This window comes from Polyodon spathula, chromosome 1, assembly GCF_017654505.1.
Source record: "Polyodon spathula isolate WHYD16114869_AA chromosome 1, ASM1765450v1, whole genome shotgun sequence".
In the NCBI taxonomy this organism is placed as follows: Eukaryota; Metazoa; Chordata; class Actinopteri; order Acipenseriformes; family Polyodontidae; genus Polyodon; species Polyodon spathula.
The window spans coordinates 56,459,437-56,484,127 of record NC_054534.1 but is presented as its reverse complement, the minus strand read 5'-3'; the positions used below and the strand labels follow the sequence as shown (position 1 = coordinate 56,484,127).

At 38.3% G+C, this 24,691-nt stretch overlaps 1 protein-coding gene across 4 annotated transcripts; it reads right to left on the bottom strand.

The window, feature by feature from the left end:
* Positions 1–1,553: 1,553 nt before the first annotated feature.
* LOC121319930 (DCN1-like protein 4) lies at positions 1,554–24,017 on the bottom strand. 4 transcript variants are annotated; one of them, XM_041257907.1, is made up of 12 exons: positions 23,933–23,993; positions 23,340–23,379; positions 19,915–19,985; positions 14,032–14,071; positions 13,057–13,171; positions 12,097–12,185; positions 9,173–9,243; positions 7,491–7,582; positions 6,910–7,018; positions 6,226–6,330; positions 5,540–5,642; positions 1,554–5,174 (listed from the first exon to the last, which is right to left on the bottom strand). In XM_041257907.1, exons 1-12 carry the CDS (start codon positions 23,939–23,941, stop codon positions 5,122–5,124), a joined length of 897 nt encoding a protein of 298 aa, XP_041113841.1. In that variant the 5' UTR covers positions 23,942–23,993; the 3' UTR covers positions 1,554–5,121. The 4 variants fall into 4 exon arrangements, with proteins under 4 accessions (XP_041113841.1, XP_041113849.1, XP_041113855.1 ...); XM_041257915.1 differs by lacking the exon at positions 23,340–23,379 and having other exon boundaries at positions 23,933–24,017; XM_041257921.1 differs by lacking the exons at positions 23,340–23,379; positions 23,933–23,993 and adding an exon at positions 14,531–14,582 and having other exon boundaries at positions 19,915–19,984.
* Positions 24,018–24,691: the final 674 nt, after the last annotated feature.

Here is a 24,691-nt window from a genome sequence, read left to right as displayed (position 1 = left end):
TGACGACCTTACTCCAGTCCTCTACGGCCCAATCCTTATGGTCTTTTGCAAACCTCAGCCTGGCTCTTCTCTGCTTCTCATTGATGAAGGACTTTTTTCTAGCTTTGCACGACTTCAGCCCTGCCCCTAGGAGCCTGTTTCGAACCGTCCTCACCATGCACTTCACCCCAGTTGCCGTTTGCCATTCTTTTTGTAGGTCACTTGATGTCATCCTACAGTTGCTGCGTGACATTCGAATGAGTTGGCGGTCATCCCGGTCAGTGGAGAGTCGTTTTCGCCCTCTGCCGGTCTGTAGCTTTGTTGTCCCCAATGTGTGCTGCTTGACCTTGTTCTTATGAACCGCCGTCTTTGAAATTTTAAGGATGGAAGCAACCCGACGCTCACTGTATCCCTCTGCCAGTAAAGCCAGAATTGAACCCTTCTTTTCCTCACTCAAAACTTTCCTTTTCAACTCTTTGGGCATGGTCAATAGTTATTTGATTCCAATTACTTTTGAGGTACTACTAGCACTGTTTTGCCATCCAGCTGGTCCTATTGCAAGAGGATAGTGATTACCACAGGAGTGGTTTTTATACTTTTCCTCGTTAAATAAGATTTGGTTCAGGTGATCCCCTAATCAGTATCTCATTCAGTAGAATAAGGTGTGCCTGTGTTGGAATTCAACAGACACTGGAATGGAATGGCTGCCATACATGTAGAGATGCAGATTTAAGAAAAATTTGCAGTGGTCTCAATTCTTTCCAGAGCTGTATGTATATATATATATATATATATATATATATATATATATATATATATATTATATATATATATATATATATATATATATACACACATACACACACACACACACACACACACACACAGTGTCATGTGATGCTGTTTAACCAATCAGAAGCTGTCATTTTTCCAAGCCTAGGGCCCTATTAAATTCGCGTTGTGGAGAACATGGACAGAATGTGGAATTCAGAGAAAAAATAAATAAAATGGAATTAGGCACCCGAGGACATTACCACAAAATCAGTTTAAACAAACAAAACGTATATGTATATATTAAAAAAATTACATTGAAATAGCACTGTGTTTGTCTGACAAGAGGCTTCAAGAAACACGTTATCGGAACGCATGAAAACACTGTTTTCGCACCTCTCAGCCACCATACGTGACTTTGATGTTAACTGCAAAAAAGCGCTGGCTCTTGTGCCACTTCTCTTGCTAGCTACTGTTATCGCTTGGGGGAAAACGACTACCTATAAAGTTATTCTGAGCAGACTGTACTGTAATGACTACTGCACAATGTAGAGTCTAGTTGCTGCATTTTTTCTCCAAAAGTTCTCAGGGAGATATTACTAAGTGCCTTTTTATTAAATTATAATAAATCAAAATATTTCGGCTTTTATTTACATTGTTTGTCATTATTAATGAAAACATTAAATCTATTTTGAAATGTTATAGTTAAGCTTGTGTTATAAAGAAACAACTAAAAAAAATCCTACATTTTGATTTTTGTTTTTAATTTACAATGTTCCAAGTTTGTTTCTATTACATTGTGCCAATTTGTACCTTTTCTTCTGAAAGCACTTTGATTAAAACTGTTTAGAAAGGGTGTTTTTTTTGTCACGCATTTCTAGCTTCATCATTGCTGTCAAAACAAATTAGCAAATTACAGACTTTTTAAACCGCAAAATCTGAAATAGAAAAAAATAAATCTGAAAATTCAAAATAATAAAACAGATTTCATAGGGCCCGACAAGCTGCGTTATAAATTGGTAATTATTAATGCACACGCTGCAAGTAGAGGCAGAATAGTCCTTTAAAAAGGTATCAATCTTTTTGTCTGCCCGATCAGGAACAGAAACTTTAGAGGACGTACCAGCAGCTGGAACAGCCATGATGGTATCCAATTTAGGCTGCTATGGTTCAAAGGAACTCTGTAAAATGTATCTGCCTTTGGGAGATGTAGTGCAGTATCATCAGGTTTCTGCTATAAAGCCTCAATGGGCCTCCAGGCTGCCTCATGGAAGGGTAACCCTTCAAAGGCTTTATTATCCTCGATGAGCATCATCATCATCCTCCTCCTCCTCCTCCTCCTCCTTAGAAGTTTGGGTAATTACACTGAGAGGATAAAATCTTTCTTAATACTGCTTCTGCATTAGTATAAACTGGTGCAATACCTTTACCAACCACTGGAACATCATCACATCAGGGGCGGAGTCCATGACATTGTCTTCAAAACTTTTTTTTTCTGGAGAATAAAAACCTTCTTGTATTGTAGTCCCAGAAGCCTCGGCCGAGGCCCGCTGTGGATTCATAGCCTGTCTTGGCTTTTCAAATTCCTGCATCCATTGAAAAAAATATATCCTTTGCGACAAAGGCCATCATCACCTGTGCAGGAGTCGGCTGCGCGGTCACTGTGCAAGTTTCAGCAATGGTTGCCAGTGTTTTGGTTGGTACCACTTTCTCTCTACTGTTGTGAGAATGAGAGGATTTGTTAGACCTTTTTCTCAGAGGAGACATGCTGGTGTTCCGGGGTCTAGAACTGTTCGGTCTTTTAGACGGACCACGCGACTTAGAACGAGGTATAAGAGGTGACTGAGTCCCACCACCTTGTGTCACTGTGCTGGACATGTCGACACACATAAAACACAAATCTCTACCACAAGACTGAGAGGGGTGACCCACACCGAGAACAGACAGAGGCCATGTGCAAATAAATATGAAAAACAAAAGTGAATAACTAGCTAATGCTACAAAGTGAAAACCAGAGTATATACTTCTTTTTTTTTTTTTTTTTTTTTTAACTTCAGGGCAAAAAACAACAAAATAAAAGGATTCATGAAAATAGTGCAAGAGCAAAACTATACAATGAGACCGTATCCAAGCTATGCAGCAGAAAACTGGACAGTGTTACTAAATGGGTGCGGGGTTCTATGAAGGGGGGACAATATTCTGGCGCCAACAAGGATTATTTAAGGATCTCTGGGAAAGAGTTGTTGTCCTGACCAAAGCAACATGGAGACTGGAAGTTCACTCTGTGTGTTGAGTTCATCTGACTAGGTAATAAATATTTTTATCTTTGACAACACTTGGATAACCTTAGTAATAAATACAAACAGGAACATCGATCAAATTTATCAATTGATGAGGAAATGATTCCAACAACAAAATCGATTCAGGTTCAAACAGTATATGAAAGATAAGCCTGTGAAGTTTGGGGTCAAATCTTTTCAGCTTTGTGACTCAAACATGGGGTACATTTTAAATTTTGAGATTTACACTGGGGCCGAGACAGCATTCCAGTCTTGTGGGAAAAACTGGGGGTGTTTATTTATGACTGAACCCTATTTTGGCAAGTTTTACCAGCTGTACAGCGACTGATTTTACACCTGACCGTACCAGGCATATGAACGGCATGGATATCAACAACCACTGCACAAAGCTGAATCACGGCAGACGACATCAAAAATAGAACAGAAAAAAAATTATTGAAGTGCGCAATGCATTTAATGCCTAAATTATTGAGGGGAACTGCCAAGACCACAATCCTCACAATTCAAGGGCTTGTTCCTTTGAAGATTTGTAGGACGACACAATCATGCAGCTGATCAGAGCAGGCTCATCAGCCGAGGCAAGTGAGGCATGGCCTCACCAATAATTCTCAAAGGCTAAAAAAACATTTTGCATATTCTTTTTATTTAAACTGAAAAACACATTTAAGCACAGTTAAGCATATTAAATACATTAAAGGCCACAGAAGTGCTAGTGACATTATTTAAAAGTCACAACTCGCTTTCACCAGCAGCGAAAGCACAATGCCAGAAAGCTGGAACAATGCAGTGCTTCCGCACTGCTGCATGAAGCACATACCTTGAGCACCTCAGAGCTGCATGTTACCAAACCAACTAACCACGCTAGGGTCCTTTTATGAAGGCATTACTTTGGCAACCACAGCTTGGTGGCGCATCCAGTAAAGGCACTCTGCGTGGAGTGCAGGATGCGCCCTATAACCTTGAGGTAACCGTTTCTAGTCTTGACTATTCCACTGCCAACAGTGGATGGGAGTTCCCAGGGGGGGCGAACATGCTACAAATTATGCAAAATAATGTAATATTGCATATAACTGGACTACTTTAATTATTTTAGAAGCACTAATGTTACATAAAATATTACACAACATCGAAGAAGACAAATGTCCAAACGTTTCTTTAGTTATGAAAAAATTTTGGATTGAGTGGCTCGATTACTCTTTAGTATGCATAAAGATTTGGGATTTATAACGTATCTGAAGCAGTGCCACGCACTATCCCTGTATTTAAAGAATATTGCATTCTTCACCTAGTAAAACACCTCCGAATTCAATTAATACTTGAAATGTAGGTACAGTATTTTTTCAGTTAAAACTAAACGTGTTTCGTAAAATTTTGAATTGTTGCTTCACAAGTAATGTTTATCATTTTAGTTATGTTATCACCTTTTTTCTGTTGGAACAACTTTATTTTGAAGCGTGTCGAGAGGTTCCTAGTAAAATATAGCATATTAAGTTTGTTGAGGTCATCTCCTTGACATCAATATACAATGTTTGAGGGTATTATGATTTAAAACTAAAAAGAAACAATTTTTTTTTTTTTAAATGCAATGGTTGTTACTGTAAGTTTTGGTCAGGAGGCCGGTGAAGAGTGTTTTGTTTGTATGGGACTGAGTTGTAACCAACGCTCTAATCCCAGCCGCTGAGTGTCTATAGAGTTAACCTGTTTTGACAATGTGCCCTGGTAGAAGATCCCAAGTTAAACAGAAAGACCAAGTATTAAGCAAAAAAAAAATCTATCTAGATATGAAGTATCTTTATACACATTTACAAAATACAGATGGCGATATACACATCACAGTGTGAACGTTGGCAGTTCCAACATCTCGTAGTGTAATTACAAAATGTAGAACAGGCTTCAAGGAACAATGCCACACTAAGCTTAGCTGGCCTGCTGCATGGTGAACATCAATGTTCCCTGCAAATGGAAACCAGTGCAAAGAAGCAGCATGCACTTTGACACGAACAGTAATCAATAACTGAATGGTAGACACAGCTGTGGTAACAGGGGCTCTTGAGCTGCCATATTTTAAGTGCTAGGACTGTCTGTCTTTATACCATTCCACAAATTCATCCAGCAAGACTGGCCCTGGGGAGGGGAGGAAAGACATGTATTAATAATGGAAGGGCTATTGATTTGAGAGATGCCAGTTGTATACAGATGATTCTGAAATTTGGAATCACCTATGTGAATACCAATACTTGAGATATGTCCAATACAGTGCACAGTCCCATCATTACACAGTACCATCATTGCCCTGTGTAAACGGACTGTTGATTGTATGAAAAATGATCAGAAACAAAGGGGACTCCCCTCCTCTCAAAAACAAGCAAGCAAGCAAAGCTTGTGATTGAAACCTAACAATTCAAGTCAAACACAGTAGTCATTTTTGCGTTACAGGATTGCATGCAATCTTGAGGTTGAAAAACATCTACATTTTTGACAATACTTACAGGCCCCATCTTCATCATAGTTACTAAGGTCAAGGTTTATGGTTCTACTAAACTCCAACACATTGCACCACTGGTCCTTGTTTATCACTTTATATTTTGATTGCTGCATAAAAGAAAATAAACAGAATGGCAATTTAGGTTACAGTCCAACATTTGTAAAAATGTCTGAGAAATAGTATCACTGTGTTTGTTCACCAAATATATGAATGTAGCCCACTCCCCATAAACCTATACACTTTCCAGCCAGGGCTTCCAAGTTGTTCCTAGAGCCTCACTATGATAAAACAACAATGATCAGTTTTAAATAAATAGCCATCCCTTTTTTGTTCAAATTAACCAAATTAACCACTCCTTGTAATGCCAGGCAACAGTGATCATTTAAATACACTATTAAACAATATTTAATCAGTAAACATTCAATTTAAAATATCACCCTGTCAAGTGCCAGAAAACATTTTGAAACATTTGTGCCTGCACCTTTAAGACAACACAGGGAATGAGACCTGTTTGTGTTTGTCGCAGTTATATGAAGAATACGTATAGCTGATCCTACCAAATGTTGTGAATGGTACAGTAGACTGTTTATCAAGCCAAAACATACAACAACCCCCTTTTGGGTTGTACCACTGTTTATCTCTTCATAAAAAAATTAATTCTGCCACAAAATAAAAATGTCAAAACAGTACCTCTAAAAATTGATTGAACACAGGAAAGAGAGGCCATGTTTTTCCCAACAGAAGACCCAGCATGCATTTGGCAGTGTTAATGTCTAAGCTCCTTTGGTCCTTCTCCTGTTGAAAAACATTACAGAAGAATAATCAAGGTCAAGGCTCAGAGTTTGTGGTTAAGTAATCATTGGGACAGACTACTGCAAAGTTAATTGTTACAACACCAATGGAATATGCTGTCATCACAAAACAATTACAATGGCAAAATGATTATATATCATTCTATCATATGATATATTTAAAAAACAGATGGTGTCTCACAGAACAATTATAAAAAATAAATCAAAACACAAACATTTCAATTCCCTGCAGTATGGAATGCTGTCTCATGTGTTGCCCCTTTCACTTTCTCTTCTTAATTACATCCACTAACACTTCATGGTTTGCTTTTATTGTTTACTACTTTCAGCTCCATGTATTGCATATCTGACATGCTCCCTGGCACTAGCCATTATAAAACTGTTATTCTGATTAACTTCAACAGCTGCTATTCTAATTCTTGCTTAGAAGGAACTAGTTTGAAATTCAGACTCAAAGCACAATTTTTAAATAAAAAAAATGTTTTTCACCATATGTTAGCCTTTTTCTACTGTTCAGAGCAATGCAGAAACAATTGATGTTCATATATAGCTTCCTACTCACCCTTGCAAAGTCAAACGCATATCTGTAAATAAGTTTAAAATGTGTTGACTCATTCAGTACAGATCTCAAGTACTCCAGGGAATTTCTTAACTTCTCTGTCGTATCACACCTAGATAAAGTAACAAATACAAAAATACAGTACGAGAAGCTAGAATTGCCTGTCAAATTGTCAGAATTCTGTCCAAAGCCTTTATCACCACCAATTTCACATTAAAGCACAGTGAAAATATTGATTAGAGTCTGAAAGGGACTGAACATGAACATAAATATGTCATTTCACTTGGAAGCATGTGGTCATGAGAGGGACACCAATAATACACTCTACAGGCTTTTGTATACAGGTGATCTCATTCCAAAACTTACACTAGTATTAATATTAAGGTTTTGTGAAAAATGTGTGCAAGTAGAACTCTGTTCAAAAGGACAATACAAATGCAGATCTTCAAAAGAATGTCTGTTTTAGACTTACAACCTACAGTATTTCATCACTAAGCTGTTACCATATCATGAAAAGAAACATCTGCAATTATGAAACAGACTGGTTTAAGAGACAGTAGAAACAGACTGAAATGACTCCTTACTGCAATGCACCCATTCCTTTTAGCCATTCTTGCAAGGTGAAGTAACCCATGTTCTGTGCATCCAGCTTCCAGGCTAGAACAAGCATCACAACCTGCACACGACAACACGGAAAACACACTGTTACACTTAGCCATGACTGTAATAAAAACCACATGCTATGCAATGACTGAAAAGCTAACAACAGCCCTGGTTATCACCAGCAGCAACATTTGAAATAAATGATCGAAAGGAAATATCATTAACTTGTATTTGAAAAGTATTTTACAAAGAAGCACCCAGGAAACAGCTGAACAAAACTTGGAAGATGGCCGTACACTTTTAAATATACCTGTTCATTTCCAGGCTAAATATCACAACCTGAAAGTGCTACAAACACACTGTTACTAGCCTTGTACCACATTAAATGACTGAAAAGCTAACAACAGCCCTGGTTATCACCAGCAGCAACATTTGATCGAAAGGAAATATCATTAACTTGTATTTGAAAAGTATTTTACAAAGAAGCACCCAGGAAACAGCTGAACAAAACTTGGAAGATGGCCGTACACTTTTAAATATACCTGTTCATTTAAATATCACAAGAAAGTGCTACAAACTTGGCTAGCCTTGACAATTAAAAAAAAAAAAAAAAAGGCATTAAAAGTTTTATTGTCTTATTATAAATTCCTGAAAGATTGTGTTACATTAAATTAATACAATTTGTATTAGGGGTTTTAATCTTGAGATTTCTATTGACCGATTAATTATCCAATATACGCGATCATTAATCACACCTGTCTGCTAGTGATATGAAAGTGTATTGAAATTACAAGTAATACAAAGTATTAACATAATGCTATTTACCGCGTTTCATAATGCCAGCTAATGTTAAATATACATATATTTACATGTCATTTTGCTTAAAATACTAACAGACTAACAAAGGTAACTTACTAAGTGCTATATTATGCGGTTTAGCTGAAGAGAAGTTTCATTTATTTGGGTCTATTTTATTTTAGTTAGCTGAAGAAAAAAAACAATATAAATTATCTGATACTGTTTGAAAAAAATAAGTTGAATAAAGAGACAAATCAAATTACTTGCAAGCAAGGTGATACGATAAACTTGTAGTATGGCCGTGAAAGGAAAGCAAAACGTTTTGTTTTTTTCATTATTCTGCGATATTATGAAACACTCGGTATACCACTTTTTTTTTTTTTTAAGCCGCACTCATTCAATCAATTTTTGATTTTTTTTTTTTTTTTTAAATCGATCAAATCCCACAGGTGTGATTAATCACTTAATCATTAAATCGATTAAAACCCCTACTTTATTAAGCAAACTGTGTTTCGGTTTAAAAGCTAGTGCCATCAAGTGAATCATATTTCACTTGCCAATACACAGTACCTGTTCACAAGATGAAGCCATCTGTTACAATTAGTCAGTATAACATGTCTATGGAGAAAAATAATCTGGGGAGCAGCTCCCAGACACACTGAGAAAATGCCATAAGAACTACTCAGAATGATTATATCATAAAAAGGTACCTCTGTCATAAAATATATATATAATTGACTATATATATATATATATATATATATTATTATATAACAATATCTATATATATATATATTTTATTTGTACAATTATTCGATGAGAATATTTTGAAAACAAAACAGCATGTAAGCTGTAGCAATCTTACATTTTCAGGTTCAACTCCAATATCTTCACAAAACTTTTCCATGCCTTCAGGACCTACAATATCATCGCTACCTGCAGTAAAAGGATTATATCTAAATTAAAATGCACCAAGCGCCGTACAGGGTGTACACAGCTTTACAGAGATTAACAGTGTATTAATATGCACGAGAAGACAAAGATGGGCATGATTTATTCACAGGTTGTTTCGTCAAAAGGTGTAACTGGAGAAAACAGTGGATAAAATAACATGTCCACACAAGGCTTGTCATGCACACAGTCTCGCTCACACCCGTGATCTGATCTCAAAATGAAAGTATATTGTATAGTATAGTATATTATATATACAAATATTTAAAAAAAAATCATAAATTAAAAAAGGATATTGTGGGAATATGTAAAAGTAATGTGCTTTGTTTTAATATACACAGTACCTGTTCAGTAAATCATTAACTAAAAAATGAGTAAGATCTGTGTACAAAATAAGACAAGAGCTTACAATTGAGAATTATAGTTGATATAGCTGTGAACCAAACATCACAACAGTAACTTGGGTGTATTAACTCTATATAGCAGAAATAAATATATCTCAAAACCAAAACATGGCAGCATTATTAGGTATGAGGTCATTCTCAATGTCACCCACCATTCCAGTTTTGTGTCACTGACTAATTTACTCTCCAATTTAGACACTGTGGGGCTGATGTAAGGATAGGCACAGTGCAAAAAACTGCTAATGCAAAATCCAAATTGCCTAGCAGCCAGGAAATTATTTTGTACTGTGGCCTATGTAAGCTTAAGAGCAATGCAAATTACTCAACACACACAAATTATGAGTTGCAATCATGGTAATGAGGATCGCAATGAGCAGCGCCTGTGCATCGGGGTATTTAGCGGCCGCACTTACAGCCCAGAGGTGAGGCGAGTTAGGAGCACAGAGACAAGCAGGCGCTGTGTGAGATTTGTGGAGCACAAAAATCAAACAAAAAAAATAATAATAAAATGTCAGACGAAAGGCAGCAAAGTCCTCTTAACATGGAAAAGAATGGTTTTCTGAGGAAGAGAGGTCACTCACCATGAAAGTGAGTTATTTGGAAAAGCCTCAGCCAACATCAGTTATGCTACCAAACAAGTCATATGATCCTCTATTTTGGAGAAAGCCACGGTTACCAGGGCAGTCAACCAGGGGACAAAAGGTGAAATTCAGCTCATTATAATGTTTACGCCCGCTTAGTATGCCAGATCCACACCCAATTCCATGCTCTTTTCTTCACTTGAATACATTTCAGTATCATTTCAATGGATCAATGATGGCAAAGTGCTAATTTGATAGCGGTGCACAGCTCCAAGCGAAAACCATTCTTTACATACAAAACATTTTTAATGGAATCTAAAAGTTCAACTTTACGGCCACTAAACACTGTTTGAGTGTGCAAAACAGGGATTTTGGACGCAATATGGGCGTTTTCCAGCCGCCAATCACTTTGCACATATCCTTACAGCAGCTCCAATGTGAGTAAAATGGTTTTTGGGTGAGCAAAAATGTAACATCACCTTGAAGAGTACTTTCAATAAATACTGTACATACTTATGGGGTATGCATTAACTACAACCTTACATTAACAGTAATTCTACTTTGAACTACTGTATAAAAACCTGGCCTTAAAAACAACAGCTATTCTTATGTGCTTTATTAACAAGAACAATTAACAAAACAATAATATTATATTCCTTATTGATCGCCTTGCTACAGCAATATAAAGCATCTCTCCAAACACAAAATTTATCATATAGCTTTATCTTCCAAAAATGACAGAAAGGTCAATTGGTAAAATAGATTGAGAGGCACCAAGACGGCCCAGAGAAATCCAAACTCAAGAATCCAGTTACTTGTTCACCAGTGACAAACATGCACGGCAAGACAGTGTACTTACTGGTCACGTGTTTCTGGCAATTCCCAGGCAGGCTACAAATAGCAGTACCTGCACTCCCTAGCTACCACATGCAGTATATTAACAAATGACCATTGATACACCGGGAACCAACAAAGTACAAGAAGACTGACAGCATGCAAACTCGAGATCTGCAGCAAACTTGTTATAATTGTTTGCTATACTTTGTTAGGCAGTGTATATGCAGTGTATATATAATCCAGCAAATATGAGGTCAGTGTGGCAGAGGCAGCTTTGTAAAAATACTGCCAAAAAGGAGTAATTTTTCATGCACTGTTGTTTTATTAATTTAAAGTTTAATTAAAAAAAAATAATCTGGATGTAGACTGTGCTAGACTGTGTTAATTAGTGTGCATGTTTACAAATACATATAAAACATGTAGGTCAAATGATTTAACTTTAAAATACGGATTGTTTTAAGCTAACATTACTGGATTTATCTGCAACAATCATCTTGTAATGTCAACAAATCAACAGGTGGCAGCATTGCTCCATCAAGGTCTACCAAATTTCTTTCCTCTCCCAATGACTGCATCGGCCAGCGAAGGAAACCTGGATCCATGTTGTCTAGATGACCAAAAACCACCATGCATGTGTGTTCACTTTCTGCTACACAAAAATATTTAAATCAAGCTAGAATTCAGTCACAGCAAGGTATCAATTCTACTTTAGATGTGACAAGATACTTTCAAGAGCGTTCTATAGAGGTGTAAGCAAGCTGTGTTCGTACCATACTTCCATTAGAAATGAGCAATCAAAGACACTTAACTCCATCATGTGTCTCTTTTATTTTATTTTCTTGATCCTGTTGTTTTTACTTTCTCAACCCCGGGGACATAACACAAGGGGAACGGTATGTAAAATTGAATGGTTTGCAAAAATGAAGTAAAATGGAATATCTGACAAATATCTGTATCATTAATATGCCCAAAAGTCAAAACAACTTATATAACAAAACTCAGACATTAAGTCCTACCTGCATATTCATAAAACCACTCCAAACATCTTTTACTTGAGAAAACTTCTTCAGTTTTGATCCTAGATGCTTCATGTTTTCTGCACATGCTTTAAATGAAGCAAAAACAGTAGGAATATTAGGTCAAGTCAGAAAAAACAGGGAGACAGAGAAAATCCTTAATTTTTTTCTTGTTTTTCAGTACACATTTATTATTTGTGAAAGGAGGAAGGGGCAGTCTTTAATTGTTTAAAGTAGTGCTGGGACAAATATCTGAGTATATTTTTACGTATTCGAAGACAAAAAAGAATGCCTGTGTCCATCAGAAATGGGGGCGGGGGGCATGCCCTGATGGAGCCCCATTCGTGGGTGGAAAGGCCTTTCTTACTAATGGAATATTTTTTTACTTTAATATAGTGTTACATATAACGATTTGATAACGTTTTCAAAATGACTGAATATCCGAACATGAAAATTTCACGTTCGTCCCAGCACTAGTTTAAAGTGATTGTAGCTAACAAAATAATTCCATTCTTACCTGTCATGCACTTCAATTCATTATACAGTATACAGTTTTGAAAGAAACACATGTATTTTAATTTTAAAAACATCCTATCCAGTATTACACTTGCTTAAAAATAAATCACGCTTTCCCTGATCCTTTCACCTGGAGAGTGAAATTATCCCCACCCCTTCAACAGCTTCTTTCCTGTCATTAACCAACTAGCTGCTTCCCCTATTGATTGACATGCTTGACATACAGACACTAAGGTTAAATGACCTAAGAAGTGAAAGCTTTCTTTAACCGAATAGAATACCAAATATCTTTCTTTAAAATGAAATGCATGTTTGCTAGAACATGTGTTTCTTTCAGAACAGCATATATGAGGCATATGTAGCTAATGGAATTATTGCTTTAACTACAATAACTAACTGTTTTTCATATTAGAAACTATATGCAACCAGTCCAATCAAGTTTACCTATCGTGTCTACTTTTTTTGGCAGATAAGTCGTCTCCTGTTGTAGGTCTCCTCTTTTTTCTAGGTGGCATTGTTTTAGAATAGCAGTCTGAGGAACTGCAAGACCGAAGGCTCCCTAAATTTAAAGAAAAAGTGTCATTTTTTATTTATTTATTTTTTAAAGCTGCATCATCTACAAGTACACAAAATACAATTCCAGAGCGATGGAGGTGATTATGTGTTTGGAGAGGATATGAATTCACAGGAGGACATTTCATTTGCAACACCATGAACAGAAATAACTCATTTAAGCCTGAATGGTATAACAATCAGATTTACAAATTTCCACAGGGCCCAATTCTGGTTATGTAATTTTATGCAACCATTCTAAAATGCATAAAGGGGGAAAGACAAGTGAAAAAGGATTATAATTATGTTAACACACTGTAGTAAGAACTTGTCCAAAGAGGTATGACAATTTAAAAACAAAGCATACCTGGCAGCACAATGTAAAGGGGTAAGGTAAGACAATCAAAATAATACAACTGTATCCCAAACATTAAGACAGTAGGTCAATGTGTAGCATCTTTATGCAACTGACACATGACCTCAATATAGCACAACTACCAGGTCAATGTCATAGACACTAATATATTAAGAAAACAAGGTTTACATGACCTTTAAAAATGTGAAGTTCTAAGGCTTTGCGCACAAAAAAAACAACAGGAAAGGATTAACTTTTCTTGTGCGACACATACAATCTACCTTGACCTAGGGACTCACAGAGCACAGGGGTACTGAGGACTTGGAAATGAAAAAGTCACATGACTCCAATATGATGGCCATCTTAGGTCACAGGGAGCTGTTACTTTTAATATGGTACATGGGCTATTAACAGTAGTAATGTTTTGTGGCAGCAGGATTGCAAACTCATACAAGCTACTGTACCTTACAGTGACATTTAAAAAAAGAAACACATTGCAGGGGTTTTAATACCTGTCTGGTGATTGTCTTGGCTAACGTCTTCTGTCAGATTCTGTAATAAAAATATGTCATCATCCGTCTTGCATTGCAGAAACTTTCAACACGATTAATATACAGAAGCAGAGAATAAACAAGTACCATTTAGAAAGTGTTCCTGTTTCATTTTAAATCACAGAATTAACCATTCAAAACTCAACAGGTGCTAGCAAAGACAAAAGATGAAGCATATTCTGCCTAAAAATACACTTGCTGCTCCTAAATTACAAAACAGCTGTGAACTTGTGACTGAAAACCCAACCATGATAAAGGTCTGCATTTCCACAGAATTTTATGAAAAAGATAGTAGTCTCTCTTCAGGGTGATGGGCCATTTACTGTATTATTGGTCTTTTGGTCAACACCAGACCTCAAAATGCTTCACAAACCTTTTACAATTCTGTCATAATTCTATCACGGTTAGCCAAGCCTTATCTAAGGCCCGAGTGTAATTCTGTTTTATGATTGCAGCTTACTTTTCTATACTCCTTCTCAGAAGACATTTTGTATGGTTCGTACCCACTGCAACTGCCAGCAAAAAGGAAAGGAGGGGGGGGTTATACGGGTTCTTTGCTTCTCTGAAGTGCAAAGAATTTCACTTACAATAAAAACGTTATCATAACCCTGGTTCCCTGAAAGAGAAATGTACAGTGGCTTGCGAAAGTATTGACACCCTTGGCATTTTTCCTATTTTGTTGCCTTACAACCTGGAATTAAAATGGATTTTTTGGGGGTTTGTATCATTTGATTTACACAACATGCCTACCACTTTGAAGATGCACAATGTTTTTTATTGTGAAACAAACAAGAAATAAGACAAAAAAAACAGAAAACTTGAGCGTGCATAAGTATTCACCCCCCCCCAAAGTCAATACTTTGTAGAGCCACCTTTTGCAGCAATTACAGCTGCAAGTCTCTTGGGGTATGTACCTATAAGCTTGGCACATCTAGCCACTGGGATTTTTGCCCATTCTTCAGGGCAAAACTGCTCCAGCTCCTTCAAGTTGGATGGGTTCCGCTGGTGTACAGCAATCTGTAAGTCATACCACAGATTCTCAATTGGATTGAGGTCTGGGCTTTGACTAGGCCATTCCAAGACATTTAAATGTTTCCCCTTAAACCACTCAAGTGTTGCTTTAGCGGTATTCTTAGGGTCATTGTCCTGCTGGAAGGTGAACCTCCGTCCCAGTCTCAAATCTCTGGAAGACTGAAACAGGTTTCCCTCAAGAATTTCCCTGTATTCAGCGCCATCCATCATTCATTCAATTCTGACCAGTTTCCCAGTCCCTGCCGATGAAAAACATCCCCACAGCATGATGCTGCCACCACCATGCTTCACTGTGGGGATGGTGTTCTCGGGTGATGAGAGGTGTTGGGTTTGCGCCAGACATAGCGTTTTCCTTGATGGCCAAAAAGCTCAATTTTAGTCTCATCTGACCAGAGTACCTTCTTCCATATGTTTGGGGAGTCTCCCACATGCCTTTTGGCGAACACCAAACGTGTTTGCTTATTTTTTTCTTTAAGCAATGGCTTTTTTCTGGCCACTCTTCCATAAAGCCCAGCTCTGTGGAGTGTACGGCTTAAAGTGGTCCTATGGACAGATACTCCAGTCTCCGCTGTGGAGCTTTGCAGCTCCTTCAGGGTTATCTTTGGTCTCTTTGTTGCCTCTCTGATTAATGCCCTCCTTGCCTGGTCCGTGAGTTTTGGTGGGCGGCCCTCTCTTGCCAGGTTTGTTGTGGTGCCATATTCTTTCTATTTTTTAATAATGGCTTTAATGGTGCTCCGTGGGATGTTCAAAGTTTCGGATATTTTTTTATAACCCAACCCTGATCTGTACTTCTCCACAACTTTGTCCCTGACCTGTTTGGAGAGCTCCTTGGTCTTCATGGTGCCGCTTGCTTGGTGGTGCCCCTTGCTTAGTGGTGTTGCAGACTCTGGGGCCTTTCAGAACAGGTGTATATATACTGAGATCATGTGACAGATCATGTGACACTTAGATTGCATACAGGTGGACTGTATTTAACTAATTATGTGACTTCTGAAGGTAATTGGTTGCACCAGATCTTATTTAGAGGCTTAATAGCAAAGGGGGTGAATACATATGCACGCACCACTTTTCCGTTATTTATTTTTTAGAATTTTTTTAAACAAGTTATTTTTTTCATTTCACTTCACCAATTTGGACTATTTTGTGTATGTCCATTACATGAAATCCAAATAAAAATCCATTTTAATTCCAGGTTGTAAGGCAACAAAATAGGAAAAATTCCAAGGGGGGTCAATACTTTCGCAACCCACTGTAACCATTACTGAATGAGTATTTACCTCCTAAAGGCGTAAAACCTGAAATTGTATACCAAAGCTGCTCAGCGAGCCTGTGACACAGTCATGGCCCTGCCCACAAGGACACAAAAGTACTGCGCTCACAGATCTCAGCATCATTTTCCTTCAAGCCTGCTGCAGTCATGGATGCAACGACCTTGAAGGCTAATGGTTACATTCCGATTTCATGGACCCAGGGTTATAAGAGCAACCCAACGTTCCTTTTCAAGTATGAAATGTAAATACCAAAATGGATGACTGTACCAAAGGGCAAGACTGGGGAATGACCGGAATGCCACAAGGCTATGCCAAGGGCTGCCTTATGCGTACCATTCGGAACCCCAGTAATGAATAGCTAGGGCAAAATATTGAGCACAATTTTCACCTCTATGTCTGTGTTTTAAGGATCGACTGACAGCCTGCCCTTAACACTGGTTCCAAAACCTAGTAAAAAGGCAGCATCCTTGGATAGCAGCTCTAAATTAGGCACCAGGACAAAGGCAGCAATTGAAGCCTCAACCAGTGGGAGAGGTGCCAGGCCCAGCTTCTCCACATCATGCACCCTATATAGGCATACCTGTCAAGTCTCCCGCTTTCAGGAGCGATCCCCCAGTCGGGACCCGCTTAATATTGGCACCTGCTATTATGATTCCAACATGAGTTGGGAGATTGCAAGTCTGCCTCTTGGGCATATAACATGCACCACAGAACTGCCACGTTTCAACACCCCCCTGCAGGACGGGATTAACACTCCCGTACCCCCAGCTGTTACTGGATGGTCCCAGCAAGACTGGATCTCAAAAGAGAACATCTGGCTGAACAGAAGGATATGGGAGAGGCGGTAGGCTCATCCTCGAAAATCGACTGCCTTGTTTCCCCTGCTATAGGCCAGGGCACTTACAAGGTTGCAGAAAGGTGCACAAAATTCACAGAGGCTGCGATTAGTACTTTTAAGCCAGTTTAAAGGCAACTAATACAGTTTAAAGGCATAATGTGGACAAGGCCTTAGGAATGTACTGACTTTCACACCAGACAAAATTCACCATTTCCAAATATATGATGACAACAGGCCTACATCGTTCATACCATATCAATGTTTCACCTTCATTTCAGTTTACTGAATACATTATTTTGACCATGCAAAGTTTAATCAAATATGGAAGAGTGCCTGAAGACCCAGCCTTCATTAGCCCCACCTATTCACACGATCAGCATCTAAGGTTTATCCATAATTCACCAAATCACAATAGGAGGACTGTAACAGGGAGAGATCTGTGCTGACTCTGCTGGCATGTTCACGGGCTGCAGGAAGAGGGCGGCAGTCGCCCAACAGCCGCCTGTGAGTCATGGCAATGACACGGGGAGGTGGGAAAGGGTGTGTGTGGACTTTCCCCCTCTCTGAATGGCTGGGTGATTGTTGGTCCTATAAAATAACGCTCTGTTGTTTCCTCAGGTCTGCCCACTTAGACGCACCAAGAGTGCGGAAGCTTTGATTCAGGACCGGGAATCAGCCGGGATTAAATAAACTCACAGCGAGAAAGAGAGAGAGCGGGGAACCCTTGGGCAGACCCCGGCGTATTGTAAAAGAGCAGGCTAGATAGCCGACAGAGTAGGACGGTGATCCGGGTCGTGCGGGTAGCGGCGACCGGGATAACGCTGCCGAGTGCAGCACCTTTTATTTGTAGTTTTATTACTGTTTTATTTTCCCTTGTTCTTTTCGTCTTCTGTTTTCATTATTATTTCTTTGAGCACCTGCGAGTGCATTTGCTGTTCGTGTACCAGCTGTGGTATTTCCGTGGTGCTGTCTATCATCGTTGATAGGCAGCCCACGGTCAACAGTGCCCTCTGCCGGAGAAAAATAAGAACCGGCCCAAAATAAAACTGGGCACCTGTGTGGTGTTTCCAAATACACCTGTCTGTCTCATTACCCACACCCCTTCCACAAGGACATACCCCCCTCCGCATGTGTAGTATGCCTACAAATATATTGTGTTTGTTTGATAGCCATTCAGAGTAAGAGGCTTTCCTGAAGAAAATGAAGTGGTAGATTTAAAAAAAAAAAGAAACAAATAAACATCTTCAGCATAACGATAACATGCGAGTAAACGTTACATCCTCTCTCTCTCAGATGACTGAGTCTTTACATAAGGATAATGAATGTTTTCCACTTTGTATTTCAGACAGAACATATCTTTGCATTGCTTTGATACTGAAATCCTTCTACTCTGGTCAAATTTGCAGGTTTAAATGGAGACGGATTTAGGTGGGTTGGAAAGTCCTGTTTCTGCTCCCAATTCCTTGAGGTCCTTTAAGAACCACCTGGATGAGGTCCTGGGATCAATTTGCTAATAGAACTGGACCAGCATCGATGGACCAAACAGCCTTTTTCTGTTTGCTGTTTTACATTCTTATAAACAACTGGCAGCAAACACATCAAACAAGAGCAGTGTACTATGCATGAGCTTTATCCCTTACCTAAACAAAGTAATCTTAGAGGACATTTCCTGAGGTATGATTTGAAGGTTCGTTAATCAGTACACCTACATAAAGCAGTTATTTTCTTGTACAGCTGTGTTCGAAGGTTCGTTCACCAGCCAGGAATTCAAAGGTAGTTTTAAACCTTTGAAGGTTCGTCAGTGGCTTTTTTTTCTCTGTTAACAGAAACCATTTGACAATGTGCGAATACTATAAATAACTGGTGTGCAAACTTGTTAAAACGCTGCCCCCCCCGCCCCGCCCCCCCTCCACACACATTGAAATGTTAGAACTTTTTTATTCCCAATTTAATGTAACTAGCATATTTTGTCTTAGATTTAACAACAAAAAAGTCCATGTTTAGCCAAAATACATAAGCATGTCACAAATTCAGCATTGAAATTTTTTACACGAACAAGTGAACATTTAGCTAACATGTTAAATCTTAGTTTCTAACAAATAAATCTGTGAATTAATATTTTTTTGAACACTTTGCTAACATTTCTAACAAATACATCTGTGAAAAAATACATGTAACAAATCTTTTTTTACTAAGTTGGCGATTCAACATTTACCTAACAGATAAATCTGAAAAACATTATCGTTCAGCAATTAAATCTAAAACAATAAATCTGTATTTCTGCGTGAGCGAGACAGTGACAGTCTGACAGCCACTACCTTTGACCTTATTTCTGATTGGTCCATTGCAACACAAATAGCGCGACTAGAAATAAAACAAATGTATTGCTTCATTCGTGCCGCTCGCTTCCCTTGCGGTGTGCATTACTCTATTAGAATTTGTTTTTTGTTTTTGAATTCACTCGTGGTTTGCATCCAGTGTGCACAGTCCATTAACAAGCGCTTACACTCCCACTTATCTGTTAACATATATGTATTTGACTACCCCCCCCCCTTACTGACTCTCTGCATCCCTACTGTTTTCTTTAAAGAGTACCATATGTGTCCCCCCACCCTGCATCACAGGTGGCGAAGGTATTTTTTAAATTTTATTTAACAACCCAATGTATTATCAGCAGTAAGAATCAAAACTCCAAGCAATTACCAGCCTGTTGAGTGTATGGTAAATCTTGTGAATGTTTGCCAGAGTAGACAGGTGAGAGTTCAGCTGAATATCTACAGAGAAAAAAAAAACAGAACAAATATTAACTTATGAATAAACTATTGCAATCCATACTAGAATATTTTAAGTTTTATGATAATCCTATAATTCTTAAATATTTTTTTCAGCAGGCTACTTAGGGCTGGAAAGATCAACTTTTACTTAACAGTCTGTCTATACTTCCCCCACCCCCCAGAGATTTTAAACTAAAATTATCAGGAAGCAGCTGGCAATTTGAGCAAATCAATCCCCTCCTACAGTATATGGTTGCCTGGACATGACTCATAGTAATGGAATGACTCATTTAGTAAGTGTATTGGTGGTCCAAACTTAAAAACAAATACCTGATCATAAACACCAGTTTAAACAGAAAATGCTGGCTTACAAGAGGTTACAGTGGCTCTCAAAAGTATCCACCCCCCTTGGACTTTTCTACATTTTATTGTGTTACAACATGGAATCAAAATGGATTTAATTAGGAGTTTTTGCCACTGATCAACACAAAAAAGTCCATAATCTCAAAGTGAAAAATAAAATCTAGAAATTGTTCTAAAAATTAATTGAAAATAACATAAAATAATTGATTGCATAAGTATTCACCCCCTTTGCTATGACACACCTAAATAAGCTCTGGCGAAACCAATTGTCTTTAGAAGTCACATAATTAGTTGAATGGAGTCAAACTGTGTGCAATTAAGGTGTTTCACATGATTTCAGGTTAAATACACCTGTCTCTGGGAGGTCCCACAGTTGGTTAGTACATTTCCTAACAAAAACTACATCATGAAGACGAAGGAACATTCAAAGCAAATCTGGAATGTTCTTCAAAAGCACCAATCAGGGGTAGGATATAAGAACATTTCCAAGGCATTGAATATCCCCCGGGCACAGTAAAGTCCATGTGAAAGTCGAACTGTGAATCTATCTAGAACAGGCCATCCTCATAAACTGAGTATCCGGGCGAGAAGGGCACTAGTCAGGGAGGCCACCAAGAGGCCTATGGCAACTATAAATGAGTCTTCCACGGCTGAGCTGGGAGAGACTGTGCATAAGGCAACAATAGCCTGGGTGCTTCACAAACATTGCCTTTATGGAAGAGTGGCAAAAAGAAAGCCATTGTTGAAAAAAACTCACATCAAATCTCAGCTAGAGTTTGCCAGAAGGCATGTGGGAGACTCTGAGACCAAGAGGAAGAAGATTATATAATAGACCGTTCCAAAATAGACCTTTTTGCCCTCAACACTAAGCGCTATGTTTGGCGCAAGCCTAACACCGCACATCATCCTGAAAACACCATCCCTACCGTGAAGCACGGTGGTGGCAGAATCATGCTATGGGGATGCTTCCGTTTGTTAGGGCCTCGAAAGCTCGTAAAGATAGAGGGCAAAATGGATGCAGCAAAGTACAGAGAAATCCTGGAGGAAAACCTGCTGAAAGTCTGCAAGAGACCAGGAACTTGGGAGAAGATTAATCTTCCAGCAAGACAATGACCCCAAACATACAGCCAAAGACACACTGGAGAGCCTTAAAAACAAAAAGGTCAATGTCCTGGAGTGGCCCAGTCAAAGCCCGGACCTCAATCCAATTGAGAATATGTGGAAAGAGTAAGAGAAAATTGCAGTGTCCAGATGTGCAAAGCTGGTAGAGCCATATCCAAATAGACTCATGGCTGTAAGTGCTGCCAAAGGTGCCTCTACCAAATATTGACTCAATGGGGTGAATACTTATGCAATCAATTATTTTCTGTTCTAAATTTGTAATTAATTTAGAACAATTTGTAGATTTTATTTTTCACTTTGACATTATGGACTTTTTTGTGTTGATCAGTGGCAAAATCTCCTAATTAAATCCATTTTGATTCCATGTTGTAACACACTAAAATGTGGAAAAGTCCAAGGGGGGGTGAATAAGAGCCACTGTATATGCAAGCGGTTATGCCTAAGGAAGTAATTTCATAAACCAAGAGTAAACTGCCAGGTACATCCATTCACTGTGTACTACACGTCTCACAGGTGCAGTTTTGAAAGAAACGAGTTTTGAAAAAGTGTTTTAAAGAAAGTTCCCTTGACTGCCTTGCTTTCTGGTTGTCAGGCATCATTTCATTTCCTAGGTCAATCACCTGAGTCAGCATTGTCTTTGGGGTCAAAGATGGTCATTCAATTAGAGAATGTAGGAGGTTGGTTAATGACGGAAGATACGCATTGAAGGAGTGGGGATTTCAGTTTCTGGATGAGATGTCTTTATTAATCTATCATCATATTTTGTGATGCACTTGCTTTTGTCAGCAATGAAAATGCAAAACTACCTGAAAGTAAGACTAACAAACAGCGCTATTTTTAAGAAAATGTATTTTTAAACAGCACATCTGAGACCTATATAGCAGACATGGAATTACTATGTTTCTTTTTTTTTCTTTTTACTTACAACCACTTTAAGCAACAGCCCTACTACAGTAACCTTTTTGATACCATACACTGGTATTGTGCAATACTGTTCTATGAGGTGTAGGAAGCCCAAATTGTATGCACATTCAAGGTCAGCAGAAACGTGTTAGAATGAATGTATCTGCAAAATTAATTCAGCCCATACACACACAAATTACTTCATTCTCCTATCTTAAACAGCACCCATACACTTACTTTTAGCGTATAGTATGAACCACTGTTTGGCTGCTTAAAACTAGGGCATCACACAGTAAGCACCCAGTCACTTCAATACAGGCAATACATATGGGAAGGCCCAGTGATACAGGTACAGTATGGTCTTTGCTCTGCGGCTCCAACATGATACTGGTAACAAACTGAAATCTCACTATGCTATTAACTAGCTCTGCCTTCTTCAGATAGCACATAATTATACATGTAGTATACTTTCTATAGCATTCGACTATTTTTGCAAATATTTCTCACACCCTATCAACTTACCTTAAGAAAAATACTACAGTAGCTGTAACTGCTGTAAAAATATCTACTGAAAAATAAATAAACTGACAGGGACTTCTACTGCATAAAACAAATGTCACAATATTTATTTTCGTCACTCAGTAACAATGTTAGTTTTGCTTTATGGTAATTAGACGTATTCAGGTCATGCTAAAAACGTACCTCTGCTTAACCAATACAAACACTGCAAATGGTATTTTTTTATTCCTCGTCAGGCCAAGCCTGCCACTGTGTAACATAACAGTACAGTCAACTTTACATCGAGTTTAACTAAGTATCAAGAGAGCAAATAGCGTTCTGGGATTTGTAGTTTATTTGCCGACAAAAACAAATGCGTCTCAAAATACGACCACGGTGTAATAAACTACATTGACCAAGATTCCTCACAGATTGCGATTTCATTCAACACCACCTCCTGATACTTACCCCTAAAACTAATCAATGTATTTTGTATCATTCCAGAAATCTACCAAACAAAAATGCATATATATTAGTCAATATGTTATTTTTGCATTGATTTATTGTAAAGCGTACACTAATTTCGCAGGTAACAAAAATGTAAAACGACATACAGACAACTGCGTCACAATTTCCCCCTATGTAATCATCTGCAGTTTCTTTAAAAACTGACCTATTTTGTTACAAAATACCGTTTAAAATCTCTCTGATGCGATGCATACCAAATATGCCATTGTCTCGTCGCTGCTTTTGTTTTCTCCACTATGCTACAGTAGTCTTCTTGAAAAACAGCCGTTAACAAAGACACGGTATATTACACAAGACAACCAAAGTATTCGCCAATGACAACATGTTACCTCTTCTAACCAAAGTCAGAATGTTAATAAAATTATTTCTATCTGTTGAACAGAAATAAATAAAATAAGGGTCACAAGAGAGTCGCTATAACGGAAATTAAAAACACATTAGAAGTCGAAAACATATAAACACTTTTCTATGTTTGGTACCCCCCTACTAACAACCAAATATGTTATAAAAGTAAATCGTCACTATGTACTTACTAGCTGCATCAGAGTGCATTTTTATCAAACACACTGAATCTCGTCTGTGTAATTCTGCAGAGCGGCCAGTGGGAGGGACGTGACAAGTTATGACACGCCCACGACTGTTGTAGGTAGACAGTGGTTTTACGCCCATTCCGCCCTTCAATGCAGTCTATTTGTCAAGCACTATGTCAATCACTAGCTGTCCTTGCTTCAATTTAATACTCGGACTGAGATGTCAAAGTTGCTGGGAAACCCCGCCCTTAACTAATTATATTGGTCCAAAGACTCACCACATTTATCGATTACAGGCGTACAGTATCCTCATGCAAAAAAAAAAAACACCCCATGACGAAATTTAATTGGAGAATGTCCCTTGTTATCTTTCACCATTGGAGGAAGAAGCTCTCCATCACAAGAGATAGCGTACATACTGAGACGCTATTGGCCCTGCTATGGAGTTTTGTTCATTATAAGGTGTGGCGGCTACATTGAGAACCACTGGGGTTAATAGCACTGCACTCACAGTAGTAGTAAGTTGAGATCATCTGGTAGTTAGCGCCCCATGGGTGCAAGGACAGAGTCGCAGCTGCGTCCGATTTTCAATGTCAGAGTTGCACTAAAAAAACTAGCCTTGTGTAGGTGCAAGGTTTTATCGAAACTTTGTGGGCGTTTCAAGGCGTTCCCTGTTTTTTTTTTTTACCCACCTCCCAGTTTACCGGCAATTTTCAATCAGTAAGTTGTATTCCAGATCAGTGCCTTTACCAAGCTAAATTT